Here is a 23,398-nt window from a genome sequence, read left to right on the forward strand (position 1 = left end):
TGCAATCCACACACTACGTGGGTCATAGCAGGCATTGGTCACGCTGAAGGATGGATTTAATCTATTTAGAACAGCTGTCAGTGCAGAGCCAGCTTCAGATCCTCTGTCCCTTTCTCCCTCTGTCCCTCCCTGGCTCTCTCTCTCTCGCTCTCTCTCTCTCTCTCTCAAAGATAAATAAACATTAAAAAAGAAAACAATCTATCACTGGTATACAAAGTCTTTACCAGGTTATGGTTTCTAGGTCAATATTCAGTCTTGGAATTCTGCTGGATATTAATGAGATAGGGTCACTCTTTTCAATTTTTACTCTTCATAGACTTCAGATTTGGGCATCAGAAAACATTTTTACTCCATTAGGTACCAAATGATTAAAGAGATCTCTGCCCATCTATGTCAGTTCATAGACTATATAAACATCAACAGCAGCAGCCAAAAGAATACTAGATGTCTTATAGTGTGAACGTCACCAGTGAGGCAGAGGGTGAACTTCTTCCATAGGAATGACCTGAGAGTCCACTTACTTCAACACTACCTTTCATTACAAAAGTTAGACCCTAACATAGGTTGATCATAAGCAAACATAATCTGATGAAGAACTTACACCCACCCATTGTGGTTGTTCTTTTCTCTACTCCCAACCTTTGAGGTTATTCTAGTCATGTTGTGTATTTTTCATTAGATGGTGCTTTGGGCATTCTAATGTTTAACAGAATCTTGCAGTTAGTTTGACCACACAGTTCTACCTAGAAAACAAACCATCTTCTCAAGCCCAGGTTACCAATGGGCTTTGGTTTACTAGATTGTATTACATTAATATCACTTGAGTTGAGTGTTATTGGAGACTAAGCTGCTTCAGCTGAATAGTCCACTTTCTCCAAATTTCTCCAGAGCTATTATGCTGTGCATTACTTGAAACTGTCACAACTCCAACTCTAACAGGAATAGGACCCACCCTCTTTCTTGTATCAGCAGCCACGTCGCTCACAACTTTTCTCCCAATCGACTTTGACGCAATTGATTTCAGGGTCTACAGCTATCACTTCAGGTTTAATCCACTCACCTTCACCATTTCAGGTCAATCATTTGTAACCACTGGTTACAATATGTACAAGATATACATGAGGAAAAACTGCAAAACCTATGAACGAGATCAAAGAAAATCTAAATAAATGAAGATATTCCATGTTCATAGATAGGAGGATCAATATTGTTAAGATGTTGGTTCTTCCCAACTTAATCTGTAGATTCAAGACAATCCCAGTCAAAATCCCAGCAAGTTGGCTTTTTTGATACTGATAAGCTGATTCTAAAGTTTATATGGAGGGGCATCTGAGTGGCTCAGTTGGTTGAGCATCCAACTCTTGATTTTGGCTCAGGTCACGATCTCAAGGTTCAGGAGTTCAAGCCCCATGTGTTGGGCTCTGCACTGACAGCATGGAGCCTACTTGGGATTATCTCTCTCCGTCTCTCTCTCTCTGTCCCTCCCCTGCTCCCATGCTTGCTTGCTCTCTCTCTCTCTCAAAAATAAGTAAATAAACTTTAAATTAAAAAATAGTAATAATAAAACAGAATAGCCAACACAATATTGAAAGAGAAGAGGGGCACCTGGGTGGCTCAGTTGACTGAGCATCTTACTCTTAATTACAGCTCAGGTCATGATCTCATGGTTTGTGGGTCCAAGCCCCGCTGTCAGCACAGAGCCTGCTTGGGATTCTCTGTTTCCCTTTTTCTCTACCCCTCCCCCACTCATGCTCTATCTGTCTTGCTCAAAATAAATAAATAAACATTAAAAAGAGAGAGAGAGAAGAGAAAGATGGAAGGCTGACACTACCCAATTTCAAGACCTACTATAAAGCTGCAGTGATCAAGACAATGTGATATCAACAAAAGAATAGACAAATAGATCAGTGAAACTGAATAGACAGGCCAGAAACAGACTCACATAAATATAGTCAACTGATCTCTAAAAAGGCAAAAGCAATACAATGGAGAAAGGATAGTTTCTTCAACAAAGGCTGCTGGAATAACTAGACAACCCCATGGAAAATACTAAATCAAGACACAGACCTTACACCTTTCACAAAAATGAGCTCAAAATCAATCATAGACCCAAACTAAAAGGCAGAACTAGAAAACTTCTAAAGGACAGCACAGGAGAAAATCTAGATGACCGTGGGTCTGGCAATTAGTTTCTAGCTATAACACCAAAAGCAAAATCCACAAAAGAAAGAATTGCTGAGATGGACATCATTCAAATTAAGAGCTTCTCTGTCAAAGACTCTGTGGAAAGGATGAGAAGACAAGCCACAGACTTGGAGAAAATCTTTGCAGAACACATATCTGATAAAGGACTGGTATTCAAAATATACAAAGACCTCTTATAACTCAACAGTGAGAAAACAAACCACCCCGTTGAAAAAAAGAAAAAAGACCAAAGATCTGAACACACACCTCGCCAAAGAAGATATACAGATAGCAAAGGAGCATATGAAAAAATGCTCCATATCATGTGTCACTAGAGAATGACAAATTAAAATAACATTGGTATGCCCCAACACAACTATTAGAATGACTAAAATTTAGAAAAATGAAAACATAGTCTAAACATAGTCTTACCATACGGTCCAATTATGTCAAAATATACAAAGCAAAATTTGAAGAAATGTCAAGAAAGATGAACAAGTTGTGTAAGAGTATAGTGTGTCTTTCCTAGTCCATGGTGGATCAATTAGACAAAAGAGAGGTAATCATATATTAATAATAAAATTAATTAGGTTGATCTGGTAGATAGGTAGACAGATAGATGATAAGGTATAGGTCTTTATCCAGAAAACATTAAGAACACTCTTCTCTAAGCACCACTACATTCTAAAAAGTAAAAATGGTTCATACCACATTCTTTGACCACAGGGCCATACAGTGGTGGCCATAGTATGAAATAAATGTCAGCCTCAAGAACCTTTTCAGACTGTCTCTTGGGGCACCTGGGTGGCTCCGTAGGTTAAGTGTCCAATTTAAGCTCAGGTTGTGATCTTGTGGTTCATGAGTTTGAGCCCCACGTCAGGCTCTCTGTAGTCAGCATAGAGCCCTCCTCAGAGCCTCTGTCCCTCTCTCCCTCTGCCCCTCCCCTGCGTGTTCTCTCAAAATAAATAAACTTTTAAAAATAAATAAACAAAAATAAACTATCTCTTAGCGAAATTGATTTTGAGAATGCCATATGTAAATCTGTAAGACATATATATTTTTAACAAACACTCAAAACAGAAAAGGGCATAAGACTTGAAAACAGGAAGGTAAGACAATTTGATTAAAGGAAAGTGTCCTTGTTCTTGAACAGGCAGGGTCTATATTGTAGAAATGTCTGTTCTCTGTAAATTAACATAAATTCAACACAAATCTAATCAAACTTCTATTTCTGTTTTTGGAGGAAGCAAACTGAAAACTATTCTAAAGTTCAATTAGATGAATAAATGGTGAGAGTATCCAGGAATATTTTTTTAAGCATATATGTGCAAGGAGGAACATATGTAGAATTTTCCTGCCAGGTATTAGAATTTATTTTAAAATCAGAGCACTTAAAGATTCATGATTAGATAGATCAACAGAACATAATAGGAAGTCCTAAATAGATCCAAGTGTACTGGGAATTTGGAAAAGGATCCAGATGGTATCTCAAATCAATACCACAGACTGTGTGGCTTAAACAACAGAAATTTATTTTCTCACAGTTCTGAAGGTTCAAAGTCCAAGATCAAGGTGCCAGTAGGGTTGATGTCCGGTAAGGCCTCCGTCCTTGACTTGCAGACAGCTGCCTTCGCATTGTGTCTTCACATGGCCTTCCCTCTGTGCTCAGGGGAAGAGAGAACTTTCTGGTGTCTGTTATTCTTTTAAACAGACCCAGTCCTATCAGATTAGGGACCTCCCCCCCCCTTATGACCTCATATAACCTTAATTAGGTCCCTGAAGAACTTATCTCCAAATAGTCATATTAGGGTTGATGGCTTCAAAATATGAATTTCACTAGACACAATTCATTCCTTAACTTTGATCAAACATTTAAATATAACAAATATAGGGGTGCCTGGGTGGCTCTGTTGGTTGAGCGTCCAACTTTGGCTCAGGTCATGATCTTGTAGTTCGTGAGGTCGAGCCCCGCGTCCAGCTCTGTGCTGACAGCTCAGAGCCTGGAGCCTGCTTCAGATTCTGTGTCTTCCTCTCTCTGCCCCTCCCCTATTCATGCTCTGTCTCTGTCTCTTTCTCTCTCAAAAGTAAATACACATTTAAAAAAATTAAAAAAAAATAAATATAACAAAGTACTAGGAAAATAGGAGCAAATGCTTTTATAAACATCTGAGAAGGCCAAACATACCACAAAAGTGGTTCCTAAAGTAAAAGTGGTTTATTTTAAGTTTATTTATTTATTTTTGAGAGAGTGAACGTCAGTGGGTGAAGGGCACAGAGAGGGAGAGGGAGAATTCCAAGCAGGCTCTGTGCTATTGACACAGAGCCCAACATGGGGTGCGAACCCGTGAAGCCATGAGATCATGACCACAGCCGAAACCAAGAGTTGGATGTTTAACCAACTGAGCCACCCAGGCACCCCATAAATTAGAAACTTTGACCTTATTTTTTAAAATTTGAGATGGTAAAAACCCCCCAATTCACAAAATAAGAAAAACATCTGCTACCTGAGTAATAAAGGGTTAATTTCTCTAAACCTCTCTGAAATTTCTCTGGAAAGTCAGTAAGAAAATAAAATATCCTCTGTTTCTTTCATTGTACGAACAACACCAATGGGTAGCTTAAAATAGAGAAATATAAACATGGTCAAATACAGGAAGAGACATTTACCTCCTTAAATAATACAAGAATTACGCTCGAAACAACACTGAGATCTACTCAAAAACAAACAAGCAACGCTGAGACGCAGACTGGTTTTGTTTTGTTTTGTTTTTAGTATAGTTAACACACAATATTACGTTACTTTCAGGTGTACAAAACAGTGACTCAGTTTCTCTATATGTGATGTCATTTCACACAAATGTAGCTGCCATCTGTCACCACATAGTACTGTTAGAGTATCATTAACTATGTTCCCTCCCCCATGCCTTTTATTCCCTGGACTTCTTCATTCCATAACCGGAAGCCTGTATTTCCCACTCCCCTTCACCCATTTTGCCCCCCTTCCCCTCTGGTAACCCATCAGTTTGTTCCTTATATTTATAGGGCTGATTGTTTTTATTTGTTTATTCTTTTGCGTACTTAGGTTCCACATAGGAGTGAAATCTTGCGGTGTTCATCTTTTTTTAGACTGACTTAGTTCTCTTACATAATGCCCGCTAAGTCCATCCATGTTGTCACAAATGGCACGATCTCATCCTTTTATTTGGCTGAGCAATATGCCATTTGTATGTATCTATACCTATCTATACCACATCTTCCTTATCCCCTTGTCTATCGATGGACACTCGGGTTGCTTCCATATCTTGATTATTGTAAGACTGTCGATGTTTTTAATCTTTGATGAAATCCATTGTCATCCATCAGCTGTGAAGCAAAGAAGTCAGAGGCTTTCGATGGTCGAGTGGAAAGTGATACACTCTTCCAGAAGGATAGTTTGGAATATGTATCAAAATGTTCGTTGTGTCTATCTTGACCCAGTATGCTCCCTTCTAGGAATTTACCCAGAGACAATCTCGCAAATAATTATGGGAAGTAAGAATTTCATCAGAGCACTATTTACAGTGTCAACAAATTATAATTTTTGACTGTCCATCAGTAGGGACTGGTTAAGTAAGTTACATAGAGACAATGCTACACTATACTCTAATTATAAACAACGACAGACATCTGTGTGTACTGAGTGACAAATAGCATGTTACAGAACAGCATCTGAAATTGCATGTGAAGGCTGAATAGTAAGATACCTAAAACGATGTTCACCAGAGCGCTGTCACCAAGTGGCGGTTGACTTTTGCTCCCAGCTTTGAACTTTTGGGGGGTTATTTTATGAGCAAATAAGGATTATTATTGTAAAGATAATAAAGCGGTTTCAAAATTAAATTCCTTGGTAGGAATCACCCCTTCCACAGAGATGCTACCACACCCCCAGGACCCAGTTACACACTCCCTCCTCTGAATTTATTACCATTGGTTTGGTATGATGCTATGTGAAGGGGGCAGAGGGTGCCATGGGAAGTGACCACATAGTGACCGTAAATGGAAAGAGAGACCCTTTCTGTTCTTTCCGCCTAGGTCCTCTCCACCACACCATCAACGTAAGCAACTTATGTGTTGACCCAGGAGGTTGCTTTTTACTCCTGTAAATTAAATTAAACAAATGTGATTGCATGTATGCTGTTCATTTTGTATACAATCTGTATCTTCCTCCTTATTCCCTTAGGCACCAATAGGCAAATGCAAAATAGGGCCATATTTTCATGTAAACACACTGCATAAAAATTATAAATGATATTCCAAATTTAAGTGTAAATTAGGCTGTGGTTATCTTTTCTACTGGTTTCTCCCATCAGCGTGGATAATCCAGAGCTATTTAATAGAACCGAATACTAAGTAAGTGTTCAGGCTTGCTGAGACATTTCCATTGGGCAATCAGCCTTTTTGGCTCTTGCTTCACATTTGTATTTGAGCCAGAGTTTTTCCTCATAATCCTTCTAACAGGTAAGTATTCCACATGTCTTTTTTTTTTTTAAGTTTCTTTATTTTTGAGAGAGAGCGTGAGCTGGGGAGGGGCAGAAAGAGAGGGTGACACAGAATCCGAAGCAGGCTCCAGGCTCTGAGCCGTCAGCCCAGAGCCCGACGTGGGGCTCGAACTCACTGACTGCGGGATCGTGATGAGTTGAAGCCAGACTCTTAACCGACTGAGCCACCCAGGTGCCCCACGTCTTTCACATGTCTTACCCTTATTTTTTTTTTTTTCTAGAACTTCCTAGGAGTCATGACAGTGCTGCTGGCTTGTGAGTTCTTTTAAAAGAACAAAATGTGTTCTTTATGGTTCCATTTTTTCCCCAAGATAAAACACATACGGCTGAGTTATCCACAGCGAAAAGAGAAAATTCTAAAGCGAAAGCCAGTCATTGTTAAAACAGAAGATGAGCGGGGCTCAAATATCACAGTGTTCCCTGTGGAAAATGGAAAAAGAGCAAAATCGGGGAGCCCATCGTGTTCTGATAGGTCACTGACAGCTGATTCACAGGGTCCAGAGAAAGTCCAGGGAAGGGATATGATTAAGATGATAAATGATGTGAAGTTTGAAAGAATGACATTTCTAAAAGAAAATAAATATAAATGATGCCCTATGACCCAGCCAGAAGTCAAGGCAGTGCTTACCAATTTTGCCTTTCCCGTGTGCCTCGTCTGAAGCCTGGTGGTGGCCCTCCGCTGCCCCACTTTCTGCTAGTTTAACAATTCAGCTGTGAGCCTTTCCTTTGCTGTCTCCTCCTCTCCCAGACACGTCCACGGATCTCCCCCGGACCGCCTTACACGGTAACTTTCTACCATCAGATTTAGAAATCAATTCAAAGAGAGGGGGGTGTGAATGAGCAGCTCTAGAACAGCCATCAGATCAAGGGAGGAAAATCTTTGACTTAAAACAAAGAGAAGAACATTAAATAGTAGAACAAGAAGGCAAAAGGTGTCTTTTGAAAAAGACAAAAGACGCTTCCTGTTGGAGAGGATTCTGGGTCGGGGCACTGTGGGTATCAAATTGCCCCAACAATTTCGGAGAAACCTCCTCATGTCTGCTTCTCAGTGCCCTCCCAGAAAGTAGCCAGATGACCAATGCAGTAAGAGCCCACTGTGCGTGTAACAGCATCCATTCTGTCACTGAGTCACAAGCCAGCAGGTAATGCTATCCCCATTTACAGGAGTGAAAACTGAGTGCCAGGGTCTTTGTCTTGCCCAGAATGACACAGCTCATTAGTGCGGAGCGCAGCTCCTTCAGAGAGGTCGTTTCTTGACTCACAACCCAGTCCTTTTTCTAGAAGAGATGCCTCTGGCTTTCTAGAATCCCGAGAGCCTAGAATCTACTTGTTACATTCGTCTTTCACCTCTGAGTAAGTCACAGAAACCTCTTCAGTGACTCACTGGTTCCCATCACCAAATAAATTACTCTTGTGGTGAACTCACAAAATGGTTGAATTATGGTTTCCTTTCTGGAAAATCGGGATATGTCAAAACTGAGAGATAGTCGGAGTCATATAGGACGTGTACCAACCTCTTTCAAGGGGCGCCCGGGTGGCTCAGTCAGTTAGGCGTCTAACTTTGGCTCAGGTCATGATCTCACGGCTCGGGAGTTCGAGCCCCGCATCCGGCTCTGTGCTGACAGCTCAGAGCCTAGAGCCTGGAGCCTTCTTCGGATTCTGTGTCTCCCTTTCTCTCTGCCCTTCCCCTGCTCATGCTCTGTCTCTCTCTCTCCCTCTCAAAACTGAATAAACATTAAAGATTTTTAAAAATAAAATAAAACTCTCGTTCAAGCATCTTGGATTTACCTCTCAATGTACAGTCAACTTTTCATGTGGAGGAAAAAAAAATAGCTTTATGCTGATAATAGTAAACAGCAGCTAATCCAATATTATGAACATTGGACTTCAGAATTCAGAGAGGGCCTCTCTGTTATATTATTCATGTGTTCACACATACATCTTCTACTCCCTCTGGTATCCTCCAGGAATAACCTTACCCATCCCCAACTAGCTGCTATATCTGTGGCCTAGGACCCAGAGATAGTATTGCCTATAATGAAATGGATCAACACAAGCCACTGGAAGCCAAATACCTTAGTCAGCTCATGCTGCTATAACAAAGCACCATAGACCCAGTGGCTTAGACAAAGAAATTCATTTCTCACTGCTCTGCAAGCTGGGAAGTCCGAGATCAGGCTGCCTGCATGGTCAGGGTCTGGTGGGAGTTCTCTCCCTGGTTTATAGATGGCCACCTCCATGCTGTGACTTTACATGGCAGGTGGAGAGAGATCTCTCTCATGTCTCTTCTTATAAGGGTGCTAATCCCCTTCACAAGGGTTCAACCCTCATGACCTAATTACCTCCCAGAGGCCCCACCTCTCAATACAATTACATTGAGATTGAGGCTTCCACGTTTGGCCTGGGGTGGGGGAGGACACAGACATTCCATTCACAGCATCATAATATGGAAATTTCTTGAGTGTGTGCTTGGGAACCGGTGTGTTGATCTCAAATACTTCCCAACATTAGAAGAAAGACGAGATTCACAAGGATTCACCCTGCGGTGTCTGTTCAGACTTTAGAGGTGAGGTATAGAATGTCCCAAGGGTTCCACTAGGGAAAACAGGCACATGATTTCTTCTGTTGGGCGTGTGCACCAAGTTTGACCTTGTCAAAGATACTGTTGCTCCATGGGGGCTGCAACCTGGCTGTGCCCTCGACAATTAATCCTGCTTTGTTTCCTCGGGGTGGAGGGAGGAACAGGCAGAGCCAGTCAAAGAGGCTTGAAATTGATTCCAAGTAGTATTGTTAAATAGACCAGGACTGCTGAGAACTAGGTGTGAGGGCTCCGCTCTGGATGCAAAGGATAAATGCAGTGGGTGTCACAGGCAGAATAGTAATTATGTCATCTGTCTTGTCGAAGAATTTGACTATAGTAATTGCAACATTTTCTCCCATCATTGAAGCTTGTAATTATAGTGCAACTAACAGGATTATGTGCTAACTTGGGCTGTTTTAATCACCTCTTTTACTCTGAAATGCAATGGTAAAATTCCACAGTTGTTCCCAGGCTGCCGATTCTTTTCAACATCTGTTGTCTTATAGCAGTTCGGTACGAAGGAGGCAGAGATGCTCTGGGCATTTCATAATAGAGGACTTTAGGTAAAGCCGACGTGAGGCTTGACGAGAAAGCATAAACAGCAAGGGAGTTTTCAATTTCCAACCCAAATAAAATTTTCTCTTTGAAAGCAGATCATTTGGTTTTTTTGTTTCAAAGATGGCAGATGTTTTATGCAATTTGGCAATGGCTGCAGCCCAGACTTGATATGCGTTGAAGGAAACTTTCAGCTATAAAAATCAACCTAGGACTGATTAAGAAAACCCTCCCGCTCAACCTAATGAGCAGGTTGGGGTTAATTAATGCCTAGATATTAAGCTGTGTGTCACCTTTCACGTGTAAGGCTCATTAAGATGCTCGTTACGTATGTTTATCTTTCCAGAGATCCCATAACAAACTCAAGGGTTATCCAAATACTTTGTTTATACAGGAATAAAGGAACATTGGACACTGTGTGAAATACGGGGGCTGACGGCTGAGGTAGAAACCTCCCTTGATTCTTCCCTTGTAACATTCTCTTAGAGTGTTGTTTCAACAACACGAGGGCTTCTAGGATATTAATATTACATGGAACCGACCCAGATCCACACATCTGGTCTGAAAGTGGGCGCTTACTACTTAGCTCCAATACAGGCTACCTTCCATATTCATTCCTGTTGTACAGATGCCCAGAGAGGACTCTGCCGTCCGGAGGAGTGTAGTTATAACTCAGCAAGTGCATTTGTGATCCTAAAACAACAGCAGCAAAAGGAGGCAATCGAAGAACAGCCTGTTTTCCTGAAAGGAACATTGTGGAATAAGTGCAATATCACCTTTAGAGGTGATAGAAAGATCCCTAGATTAGATCTGCTTAAAACTAGCAAAGGCCAGACATAAACAACTTAGTTGTCAGGGTGGTGTAGACAAGGAGCTGTGTGGCAGCAGATAAAATGATAGGAGACGGGAACACGGCCCAGCCCCATCTCTCCCTCACCCAGCTGTCCTACAAAGCCTCATTTTTTTAACTGAACTATAGCTGACGTACAATGTTAGGTCAGTTTCAGGTATGGAACGGATTCGACAATTCTATCCATTACAAAATACCACAATAAGTGTTATTATCATCTGTCACCATACAGTGTTATTAAAATATTATTTGTATTCTCTGTGCTGTACTTTTCATCCCTGTGACTAGTTTATAACTGGAAGCTGGTACCTCCAAAGTTACATGTTTGGGGCCCCTTCCCCCAATGCCTTGGACAGATAGACTGCTTAACTCTGCAGCAGCCCCCAGCGAGGCGCCCCCTTGCGGTCGCTTTCTGGAAATTCAACTATTCCCATTTGCCCAGGAAGGATGTTGACAAACACCTGAGCAAGTATGATCCAGGGGAAGGAAGCTGTGATTATAATTTAGCAGGCTAGCTTCAGGCCAGCTGGATCGTGTCGTTAAAAGGTAAATGGAGGCACGGTCAAGGTTTTCAAGCGTTTGTTTGGACATACATCGATTCAAATGAGGCAGCACAAACCAAAGTGAGTAGGAGTGCTCAACCCACAGGAGCTGGGGCAAGGTTTCATAGAGAAGATGCTGAAGCAAAGCAAATAAATTATTTGGTCATGTGGGTTCCCAGATAGCTGGTCTCCAAGGAGAGTGTGCTGGCCCAGTGGAACATTCCAGTCCACTTGGCAGTTACAGTTTGATTATCAATCAGGGGGCTACTGTGGCATAAAAATTCTGTGGCCAGACAGCTTAGCTTCAAATTCTGGCTTTCTCGGGGCACCTGGCTGGCTCAGTCAGTCAGTTAAGTGTCCGACTTCGGCTCAGGTCGTGATCTCAAGGTTTGGGAGTTCAAGCCCTGCGTCAGAGCCTGAAGCCTGCTTCCAATTCTGTGTCTTCCTCGCTCTCTGCCCCTCCCCCGCTCATGATCTGTGTGTGTGTCTCTCTCAAAAAATGAATAAATATTTTAAAAAATTATGGCTTTCTCTCCAAGGGACCTTGGGCAAGTTTTTTAACTCTTGTGCCTCAGTTTTCTCACCTGTGAAGTGGCTTTAAGAATGTTACTTAAGGGACACCAGGTTGGTTCTGTCGGTTAAGCATCTTACTCTTGATCTCAGCTCAGGTCATGATCTCACGTTCCATGAGTTCAAGCCCCGCGCTGGGCTCTGTGCTGACATCGTGGAGCCTGCTTGGGATCGTCTCCCTCTCTCTCTGCCCCTCCCCTGCTCGCGCTGTCTCTCTCAAAATAGATAAACGTTTTTTTAAAAAGAAGAAGAATTTCTGGAAAAATTTGGCAGCTAGGTCAGTTTTAAAAATCTGTAGGGAGTGTATGTGGCTTGTATACACTGGAGGCTCTAAAACATTTTTTCACTCATTTGTGGAATGTTTTTAACATTCTACAGAAGATTAAGACCTTGAATGTACGGAAAGGACCTCATCTGCCTGCTGTATACTTACCCCGCCTGTAGCCCATAATAAGCACTTGCGGGCGGAACCACGTAATTGGCAGGAGGCATTAATGCACAGGCCGTTCATCTGCCCAGCACGTGACCCAGACCTTGGGTGAAATGAGCTGGGAACTTCATCTTCCTGTTAGCCAGTGTATCTCAGCCCTCTGTCGCCTCCCACTTGTCTCGTCCTCGAAAACCCCTGGGCTTGAACGAGGGGGATAGTTCAGTGCGCAACTGCCTCGTGTCAGCAGGGCTTCAGGTAAGAGTGGAAGGAACAGAGGAGAGGGAGCATTCTGGTCAACAGCAACTCCCTGCACAGGGGAGTGGCCGCTGTGAGTTAAAATGTGTGCTGAGAACTGCTAGGAATTTACCCAAGGGACACAGGAGTGCTGACGCATAGGGGCATTTGTACCCCAATGTTTATAGCAGCACTTTCAACAATAGCCAAGTGATGGAAAGAGCCTAAGTGTCCATCAACTGACGAACGGATAAAGAAGATGTGGTTTATATACACAATGGAATACTACTTGGCAATGAGAAAGAATGAAATCTGGCCATTTGCAGCAACGTGGATGGAACTGGAGGGTATTACAGTAAGTGAAATAAGTCAGGCAGAGAAAGATATTATATGTTTTCACTCATATGTGGATCTTGAGAAACTTAACAGAAGACCGGGGGGGGCGGGTAGGGGGGAAAAAAAAGTTACAGAGAGGGAAGGAGGCAAACCATAAGAGACTCTTAAATACTGAGAACAAACTGAGGGTTGATGGGGGGTGGGAGAGAGGGGAAAGTGGGTGATGGGCATTGAGGAGGGCACCTGTGGGGATGAGCACTGGGTGTTGCATGGAAACCAACTTGACAATAAATTATATATAAAAAGATAATAAGATAAAATAAAATGTGTGCTTAGAGGAGCACCTGGGTGGCTCAGTCAGTTAAGCATCCTGCATCTTGATTTTGGCTCAGGTCGTGATCTCACGGTTCATAAGTTCGAGCCCCATGTCTGGCTCTGCACTGAATGCATGGGGCCTGCTTGGGATGCTCTTGCTCTCTGTCTCCCTGTCTCTCTGTCTCTCTCTCTACCTACCCCTCCCCCACTCGTGCTCTCCCTCCCTCTCTCTCTCTCTCAAAAATAAATAAATAAGAAAAGTGCACTTAGAGTACATAACTTATGTGTGTGATACAAAATATGCTAATAACATGTGTTCTGTTGAGGAGTATGAAGTGACTCACTATGTGGTCATGAGAGGGGAATTGCAATCAAACAATTCACAATCATAATACTGAATACGATCCCACTGGCCTGCCCAGGGCCAGCACTCGGCTTTACCCGCCTAGAAATGGATTAGCAGAGTAATGAGAAGCTAGCGGCCTGGGGACTCCACTCATCACGCAGTGGAGAACAGAACAGGGATGTCTGGACCTTCCCTGCTGGCTTCTCCTTCCTCTCTGGAGGTCGGTCCGCCATCCCTGGGCCACATCTCTTTCCCCAAAGGCACATTTGAAACCCGGTCTCCTCTGGGTTTGCACAGACCCCGTCTCTCCGGGTCGGGAGCGGCCTGTCCTTGCGCTGGTCCACCCGGCCGCCTCTGCACCGGACCCAGGGGGGCTGGCCCCTAACCGACACCTGTGCTGTGTCCCCCGCAGGTCTCCCAGGCAGCTGCGGACCTCCTGGCCTACTGCGAAGCCCACGTACGCGAAGACCCTCTCATCATACCGGTGCCTGCGTCAGAAAACCCCTTCCGAGAGAAGAAGTTCTTTTGTACCATTCTCTGACTCCGTTCGTTATGAAGCGTCTCCTTGTGCATCGGGAAACTCCCCGGTAGAGCCCGCATGTTCTTAGCGTTAGGGGTTCCAGTCACCCCCGTCCCCAGCCTCTCTTCATCGGTTTTCTTCTCTGCGTTCAATGTCACTACTTCTTGCCCTTCTCGTGTTATTTGCGTCATCGGCAAAGAAAATCGACGTTTTTGTAACAAATAACAAATAAGTATGGGTTTAAGGGTTGCATTTCATTCTAAACAGCCACTCCCGTATTTAAATACATCGAGCTAATACATTGTACATTCAATACTACCGTATTTATTGAATAAGATAATTTATTGAAAAGAAAAACCGTACTTGGCAATCCCCCCTTCACAAATAGTTCACTATCGAATGAGAGCAGTTTGACCAACTAGAACACATGGGTAAATGTTCCTCTCTTTTCATCCACCGGTTCTATGTTCCCTGCTTTTCCATCCTCCTGTTAGGAAGGAAATGACCCACAGCGTCAAAGGGTTTCCCTAATATGTGTCTCACTGGGACCGTGTGGCCCAAACCCCGATGGGGACGCAGGTCCCCATTTCCCCCTGATTATCACGGGCCACTTGGGAGGTGGGCCTCCTACGAATGTCGACACCGGGTGAATATTGCAGCCAGCTCAACTGTCAATGTGCCCCAGCTGGGCCAGCCAGGGGCACCGGCTCCCCTCTCCATGGGCCACCCCTTCCTGCTCCCCTTTTCTGGCTCCTCCTCAGTCATTCTCACGTGGGCTGCACGGGGCCCCGCGGGGTTTCACCAGGGTGGCCCAGCACAGTGATCCGCAGGGACAGCAGCTCACTAACCCGCTGTCCGCTGATCTGAGCGTTGACACGCATTCACTTATTCCGTCCTCCGGCAATCCGTAAAAGGCCACGAGGGCATGTCTGTTTTACAGAGAGGAAGACGGAGGCACGGACAGATTCTGTGCTTTCCCCAAGGCGATCGTTCGTAAGCAGGAACACCGGGGCTTGAGCCTGGCCCCGGGGCTCCCTGAACCCCCCAGCCACGCTGCCTTTCGGCTCCACCCGTCTGCGGGTAAACAGGCCTGCAGAGCGCCTGTACCACGGGCTGTGCGGCACCTTCGCCGGGCCCACTCTGCAGCAACGCCTGTCCCCCCATCTTTGCCGGGAGGAGGCATGTGGGTGCACGTAGCTTACGGACGATGATAGACATGCGGACGCTCCAGCGGCAGGCCGGACGGCTCTTGGTTTTTCCGAGTCCAACTTGCAGACCCCGCCCGAAACAAAAATGACAGAGGAGAATAAACCATGGGGAGAGAGAGCTCCTTGCCCAAGTTTGTGAGGTTCCTCTTGTGTAGAAACTGCCTCACTCCCTGGGGCTGACAGCAGCTGGCTGTGTGATGCGGGGCAAGCCGCTGTGTGCCCGGAAGGTTCTAACCTGCTAATCGGGGATAACGGTCATTGCTCCTCCTGCCTATCTGGGAGGGCACGGAGAGGTGCTCCACGGATGGACGCTCTGCTGTATCATTTAAATAAATTGCTAAATGCCGCGATGTAATATAGTGGCAGGAAAGCAGGACTTCAACGAGGCCCCGGTTCGGCCGGAGGAATACCGTCAAATTGCCCACAAAGAGCCAAATATAATTTCAGATCAGTGAATAACTTGCCACCTTGCAAATGGCTGTAGTACATTTTTATTCTTCGCTTCTCTTGCTGATGCTGCTCTTTATTTCAGTAAAGCTCGCTCACACAACCAGTGAGGTCAGAAGCTGTGTGCTCAGGCTGTGCGGAGTTGTATGCCGTGTGTGATGATAAGACTTCAAACCCTTCTGTGTCTCGGTTTACGACCAGGATCTCTTTATTCCGTGGTCCGTGTCAACATCATTAACCTGATAAAGCAAAGCACAATTCATAAAAGCGCCTCAGAGAAACCGAGAAAGTGGGGCAGCACGGAGGCTGGCTAAATCGGGTCAGGAAGAGACTGTGCGTCTAGGCTTCCTCTGAACTTTCTCTCCTCTGTTTTTAACTTTCACTGTCTCTCCTTTCTCCCCCTCTTTGTCCTTTTCCTCCTCTCTTCCTTACCTTCCTCCGCGAGATGCTTTTTTGCCTTTGTACTCACACCTGTTCCTCCCAAACTTGCGGCAGTGTGGGTGGTTTGTCCCTTGTCCCGTCTAAAGTGTCCCTGAACTCAGTGCCATCTTCCTAAAGGCAAGGTCATGCACGTGGGCTATGAGATACACAAACATGTGAATGAGCCCTTCGCCCCGCTAGCAGTCACTGGGGAGTGAACAAAAGGGGGTGCCTCTGCAGTGGACAGTTGTCACTTTGTGATCGCAGTCCGGCCAGCGTCTGACCTCCTTTCCTATAGGGGGAGATCACCCCCTACATATAAACTTAGTGGGGCGCAGTAGAACTCCCGTTCACTGTGGATGCTGGAGGGGGGACGTCTTCCCTGTCTCTCAGGGGCACCCCCTTTCCAGCACCAGACTGGCCAGGGAGGGGCCAGTGACCTGACGCGAACTGCTAGGACTCCTTTGCCTGGACCTATAAGCTCAGAGCAAATGGCACAGCAGTGAAAAGATGCTGAGATTCGTTTTATGGGATCTGCGGTGGTCCAGCAGGGAGGCATCTAAGACGGGCAGGGATTCTGTGCCCACTGCTAACAGTGTCCAGGGATGGCAGAGTCCTGAGTAGACCATAGTCCTGCTCCATTGCTTGGTCCCACAAGCTGTCTCGCGCCCCTCCCCCACATCCTTCTAGGTCCCCTTTCTAGCTCCTTTCTAGCCTCCAAGCTCCATCCACTAAATTTCTTATTCCTCCATGAAATAGCCTGGGTTGGATGTACCTATCCTATGATCTAAAAACCCCGTATGTCAAGGGCAAAACCCAGCAAGCTGATCTATGCTGTTGCAAGTAGGGGACTATTAATTACTCTTTGGGGGATGGGAACCAGAAGGAGCACAAGGGGAGCTTCTTGGGATGTTCTGTTCCTTGACCTGGTTGCTGGTGACCTGGGTGTGTCCGGCGTGTGAAAATTCTTCGAGCTGTACCCTTCTGATTGTGTGCTTTTCTGTACGTATGTTACACTTCAATAAAAACTTAGTTTTTGTGGCTAGCAATCAATCCTACTGGGTTCTTTTGTTTCATTTTTTGACACTTCGCTCAACTTTTTACTCCTCTTTAGGTAGAACATCATTAATGGAGCATTTACGAGTGTATTTGACAACATTTTGAAATTTGAAATACGTCTAATCCGCAGCTATCTGGCCAGAGAACCGGCTTTCAGCAGAATGCAGACGGTTCCTTGGCAGTAAGACTTTTCAACTGGGCTCCCGCTTCAAGGTCCCCTTCCCAGCCTCTGATTGCTTCTGAGGGTCCCCCAGCGCTGTCTCCTTTGCTCCCAGCTACCACGTGGCCAGTGTCCTTGCAGAGAGTGAATGTTGACTCCCGGGGTGATCACAGACTAGCTTCGCGCTGGGACTCCTGCTACACGAGTCAAGACATCTTCCTGTTGATTCGGAACTCCAGCCCCCACGGAACACAATGCTGAGTCCAGGAATTGTCAGCAGCCTCCTTCCGAGGAAGCCACGGGAGGGGCGCAGACCAAGGTCGAAGGAATTTTGTTCTGGTGACTCTTCAAATTCAAGATGAAAATAATAATAATGGCAATAACTAACATTTTGACCTGGAAAGAATAGGGACCGTGGAGATAGCTCAGACTATTTATTCACACTCCCATTTCCTTCAGCTCCTCAGGATGCTGGGTAGATGCCAGATCACGGGTATCTTTCATGGAGGACCAGAACGAGGCTCCCTACCCTGGCCCGGGAGCTTCGTCCCCTGGGGCCATGCCGCTCGGCCCTCCCCGGGTTGCACAGCCAGTAGTGGACCATAAACTAGGCGTGTGCCCAGGTTCAGTGTTTCTGGAGATAAGTGTGGATGAGCCAGTGTCAACCCCCACGGGTCAGAACTGAACATCCCATCCGAGTTCTGATAAAACCCTTACACCTGATTCTGTTTTAGCTGTAAGTCACTAGTACTAACTTTTAAAATTTTCAAGCCCGTTGTATGGTAATTAACCACACACCGGTGTTACTCTAACCGCTTACCTTCAAGGATTCTCATTTGAAGGAGTGGCCTCTATCAGCCCAGCCTGCCCTGGCCTCCACTAACTCCCCAGAGTGGCTTTCACACCTCACTCCCCCTCCAAACCCTGTGCTCATCCACACTGGCCGTTATTCAAGCCTACCTCACCAACCCTGATCCCTGCTGCCACAGGGCCTTTGCACCTGCTGCTAACTCTGCCTAGTACACCCTTCACTCCTCCCTTTGCCAGGTCTACTTACTTTTTAGATCTCAGCTTGAACATCAGTGAGGGTTCAAGCTTTCCTGACCCCTCAGACCAAGTCAACGGTGTTTATAGGTTCTTACTGCGCTGTGGAGCTCTCCATACGGTGCTTTTTTTTTTTTTTTTTTTTTTTTTTTTTTTACATTTGTATATGTGATCACTCTGCCCATCTGCTTCCCCAGCTACACTGTAAACTCCATGAGGGCAGGGCATTTATTCACAGGAAGCCCCAGCACCTACCATATCCGCTGACACATGAGAGGCACTCCATAAGCATTATCTACATAAATGCATGTCGTTTCTCGACACCAAGCGCTTTTCTTTCAGGGTTCTCCAGAAGCTGCTAACTCCTGAAAGAACCCTCCGAAGACCCCGTGAACCAGAACCCAAGGGAGGGAGGGAGGAAAGCCGTTATTTGTTGAGTGTTTACATCTGCCAGGCACCAAGCCAAGGAGTTCACTTTTTAATCCTCTCAACCACGGTGTTGTGAGATTTACTGCCCTTATTCTGTACATGTATATTCCTCATGCGTATTTGAGGAAGCTTAGTTCAAATGAAGGAACTTGCCCAAAGTCAGACAAGTTCTAAGGGGCTGAATTTGATCCCAGTCAGTGCCCCCTGACTTAACGCCTCCGTACTTCTGCCTGGAGTCAAACCAAAAGCCTCAGAGACAAGTCTCCAGCTCCTCCATCCCACATTAGAAAAGATACATAAAAGTTTGGGACACTTGGGTGGTTGAGTCGGTTAAGCATCCGACTCTCGGTTGCGGCTCAGGTCACGATCTCACAGTTTCATGAGTTTGAGCCCCCCATCGGGCTCCATGCTGACAATGCGGAGCCTGCTTGGGATTCTCTCTCCCTCTCTCTCTCTCTCTCTGCCTCTCCCGCACTTGTGCTGTGTCTCTCTCAAAATAAAAAATAAAATTAAAGCTACTAGGAAACCATGAAGCATACTCTTGACTTTATGGAATGGTCACGCTTTCTGGCTGTTTAAAAACCATACAGCACCTGCATGCTGAAAAGGCACCCTCCCCCTGCACAGCTAAAGCGGGTTCCATCGTGGTAATTAAGGTCAGGGTAGGGCTGCTGCTGGGTCAGCAAAGAAAGAAGGCTTGAGGAGGAAGGAAACACTGTTTCGGGAGTTGGTCGACTTAGTTCACTCCTAATACCCATTGTTTGGAGTAGGGGGTATTTAAGTGTTACAGTGAGAAAAGCAACCTATTATTAACCATGGCCAGATGCGTGTACAAGTATTCATTGTCTGACTTTTCTTTCCAAATTATTTGGTAAAATTCTTATCGTTGACTTGGAGCTTTTACATTTTTTATTATACTTTCTTTTTCGCTTTTAAGTGAGACTTCATTCAACTCAAGAATAAGCCAATCCTTAGGGCAGAATAAAAGAAACCGTTGTCCCTGATGACGTCAGTGCTTTGCAGCTGACGCTGCTCTTAATACTACCTGTTTTCTGATCAAGTAACTTGCTTCGTCTGAGCCCTTTCTGGTCTCTGACACTGGAAATACGGATCCACAACGGCACATCTTGCCTTGGTGAAAATGACATAGGAACGAGACAATGCAAGAAGAAATGAGGGGCCCGCTTGGTAGACAAGTAATGATCAAGCCAGGAGTTATTTTAGGAGATTAAAAAAAAAAAAAAAAAGCAAAACAAAACAAAAACAGAGTACTGAAGAACCTGACTCTGGAGTCAGAGGGACTCGGGTTCAAATCCTGGCTCTGTCACTTACTAGCCCTGCCATTGCTCTGAGCTCTCATTCCCTCTAGTGAACTGAAGATAACACCACTCGTGAGCGTTCAGTGAGATAGCATGACTAGTTAGCATTGTCTGGAATGCAATACATGCTCAACAAATAGGGGACTAAACTATATTTACCCTGTTCACAATTATTGTGGAAACAAGACCGACAGAGACTCGGAATTTACAATAAGACTGTCATTTACAATAATGCTTTGAAAGAAAGAGAAGGTAAAAACTTATCAGCCTGTAACTGGGCATCCATTACATTCCAAAACCTTAACACATCAAAATTATAAGTTTTTTTTTTAAGTTTATTTATTTATTTTGAGAGAGAGAGAGAGAGAGCATGAGACAGGAAGGGGCAGAGAGAGAATTCCAAGCAGGCTCCATGCTGTCAGCACAGAGCTCACGTGGGGCTCAATCCCATGAATGGTGAGATCGTGACCTGAGCCAAAAAATCAAGAGTCAGACGCTTCACCGACTGAGCCACCCAGGCACGTAGGCTGGTATGTATGTATGTATTTATTTATTTATAGAAAGAGAGAAAGAGAGCATGAGTGACCAGGGGAGGGTCAGAATCCCAAGCAGGCTCCATTCTGTCAGCACAGAACCTGAGGTGGGGCTCAAACTCACGAACCATGAGATCATGACCTGAGCCAAGATTAAGAGTGAGACAACCAACTGAGCCACCTGAGTGCCCCTATAGGCTGCTTAATACACGAAAACAACCAAGGACTTGCACATTCCAGAAACTGCTTTATGGGGCAGAGACCTCGTGATATGCAGGGAAGGCAGGCCCTCACCGTAACCGGCAGTGCGGAGGGTGGTCAGGTCTGTTGGTGTAAGTTTACAAACTTTCAGATTGCTGTTTGAAAGGGTGATGGTAACATTCATTTGAAGGAGGTCAAAGTATTTGGTAAAACACTCCGAGTCTCGGAAGGGATCCCAGTATTCACCCAAGGAAGTGAACCGTTAAGGGCTCTCTGGAACTTTACTTTGTAACTACTACTAAGAAGGGCTGTCTTTTTGTGGTGAGCTGTTTTCTCTCCATCTGTTATCTTCCTCTGGCAATTTTGAATGAATGCACACTGGACTAAGATACCAAAGGCTGGGCCCATACTTCGTGATGCCAGGTCCCCATGGAGTTGTAGCTCGAGCTAGGCTAGCCCGGAGTGCCCACCTGCCCCAGCCTGTCCACCCGTCCACCTGCCCCAGCCTGATGGCGGGGAAGGGATGGCTGTTAGGGAACTTGGCAGTGTCCAGGCACAAATTACTTAATTGGTGTTGTGGACTGAATTGTGTCTCCTGGAAATTCATGTGCTGAAGGGCTAACCCCCAGGACCTCAGAATGTGACTGTATTTGGTGATGGGGTCTTTATAGAGGTAATCAAGATAAAATGAGGTCTTTAAAAGGGACCTAATCCAACATGATGGTGTCCTTCTATGAGATTAGGACATAGACACACACACAGAGGGGATGACCCTGGGAAGACACAGGGAGAAGGTGGCCATCTGCAAGTCAAAGAGAACAGCCTCAGAAGGAACCAAACCCACCGACATCTTGATTTTGGATTTCTATCCTACAGAAGTGTGAGAAAATAAATGTCCGTTGTTTAAGCCACCCAGTCTGTGATGCTTTGCTATGGCAACCCACCTCCTAAGCACTTTGCAAGTCCTCTTATCCTGTGAGTAGGATTAAAACCATTTTAAAGGTGGCAGAATGAGGCACAAAGATATCAAGTGACCAAGCGACTTGCCAAAGTCACCTGACAGGAACAGGCAAGGCTGGGACCCGGACAGTCTAATGCCAGAGTGCCTGCTCTTAACCACTCTGCCCTGCCGCCCCTTGGGGCAGGTGGGAAGTAGTCGATACTTAGGGATCCGGTGAAAATGGGAAGCTGAACAGGGAACCAGAGAGGCGTGGGGGGGGGGGGGGCGGCGCTTGGCAGGTGATGCCGAAGAATCCCAGTGGGTGGTCAGTCATCATGGGGGACAGGAGACATGGGGATGGGGGACCCGCAAAACTTCGTAGCTGGAACAAAGCCACAGGACAGGGTCACAGGGCCAAGCCCCAGTCGTGACGGGCCTGGCTAGAGCAAGATCCGAAACCATGGGATGTCTGGAGAACTAGAATGTGCCATAAAGAATTGGGGTGGAGACAATCGTAGACCCCTAATCCTGCAAACTGGGACATACAATAGGCAGGAGAACTCAAGCCTGGAAACTCTGGGGCAGAAGCGTCGTGAGCAGAGCAGGTAGTGGGCAGTGTTCAGAACATCACCGTCTCAGCCAGGTTATGGGTACCACTTTCCGAGTCAGCCTTATCGGGAAGAGTGGGGACAAAACTCCTCAGGTGTGGCCAAGGGTACGTGAGCACGGATTGCAACTGACCGTATGGGACTCAGGAAACCCACTCAGGAGGCTGGAAGAAGCAGGAGCAGGCAAGAGTGGGGGGAAATTCCATGGGGCAGCCCCAGTATCCTCTGGGGATGTCCTTTCCTGCCTGAGAAGGAGGCAGTATCCATTTTCCTGACACTTGTCGCTGACACTGAGCTCAACCCCACTGATGGAGAAAGGCTTGCAAAAGGTTCTCAGCTGCAAGGGGCAGATTGCCCAGGAGCAAAGTATTCGTTGATATGGGAGCATCTTGAAAGAGAAGGAGCTTCAATGGCGTGGGGTTCCAACTCAATGTTCCTTGGAACAGTGTTGTCTTCCTACATGTTGGCATCAGCCATTTTTTAAAATATTTTTTTAATGTTTATTTTTGAAAGAGAGAGAGAGAGAGAGAGTGAGCAGAGGAGGGGCAGAGAGAGAAAGAGAGAGAGAAGCCCAAGCAGCCTCCCTACTTCAAACACAGAGCCTGATGCGGGGCTCGAACCCACAAACCATGAGATCCTGACCTGAGCCCAAGTCAAGAGTTGGATGCTTAACCGACGGAGTCACCCAGGCGCCCCATCATCTGCCATTTTTTAAACATCATACAAGCAGACTATTTTTGTTTTGTTGTGTTTTCTGAAGAGGGCAGTCATTTGAAGGGATGAACTTCTAAATATCTTGGTTGAAGCGTTCTCCTGTACAACGTGTCCTGGGTGCAGAATCTGTCATGATTTTGTTATGAACAACTATGCATTAATAACACTTTTCTTAGTGGGGGAAAATGGGTGATGGGCATTGAAGAGGGCACTTGTTGGGATGAGTACTGGGTGTTGTATGTAAACCAATTTGACTATAAATTATATTCACAAAGAAATCATGACAGAAAGAAAAAGAAAAAAACATTAAAACAT

The 23,398-nt window shown here is 45.4% G+C and overlaps 1 protein-coding gene across 4 annotated transcripts in view; it reads left to right on the forward strand.

Annotated features, from left to right (window-relative positions):
• The window catches only part of GNG4 (G protein subunit gamma 4), a 71,716-nt gene extending 54,607 nt beyond the window's left edge, over window positions 1-17,109 (forward strand). For all 4 annotated transcript variants that reach the window (XM_042960989.1, XM_042960990.1, XM_042960988.1 and 1 more), the window contains one exon: window positions 13,894-17,109. In XM_042960989.1, coding sequence (XP_042816923.1) covers window positions 13,894-14,022 — 129 coding nt within the window. In that variant the 3' untranslated portion in view covers window positions 14,023-17,109. The remainder of the gene's footprint in view (window positions 1-13,893) is intronic.
• The last annotated feature ends 6,289 nt before the right edge of the window (window positions 17,110-23,398 follow it).

Source organism: Panthera tigris, chromosome D2 (assembly GCF_018350195.1).
Source record: "Panthera tigris isolate Pti1 chromosome D2, P.tigris_Pti1_mat1.1, whole genome shotgun sequence".
Lineage (NCBI taxonomy): Eukaryota > Metazoa > Chordata > Mammalia > Carnivora > Felidae > Panthera > Panthera tigris.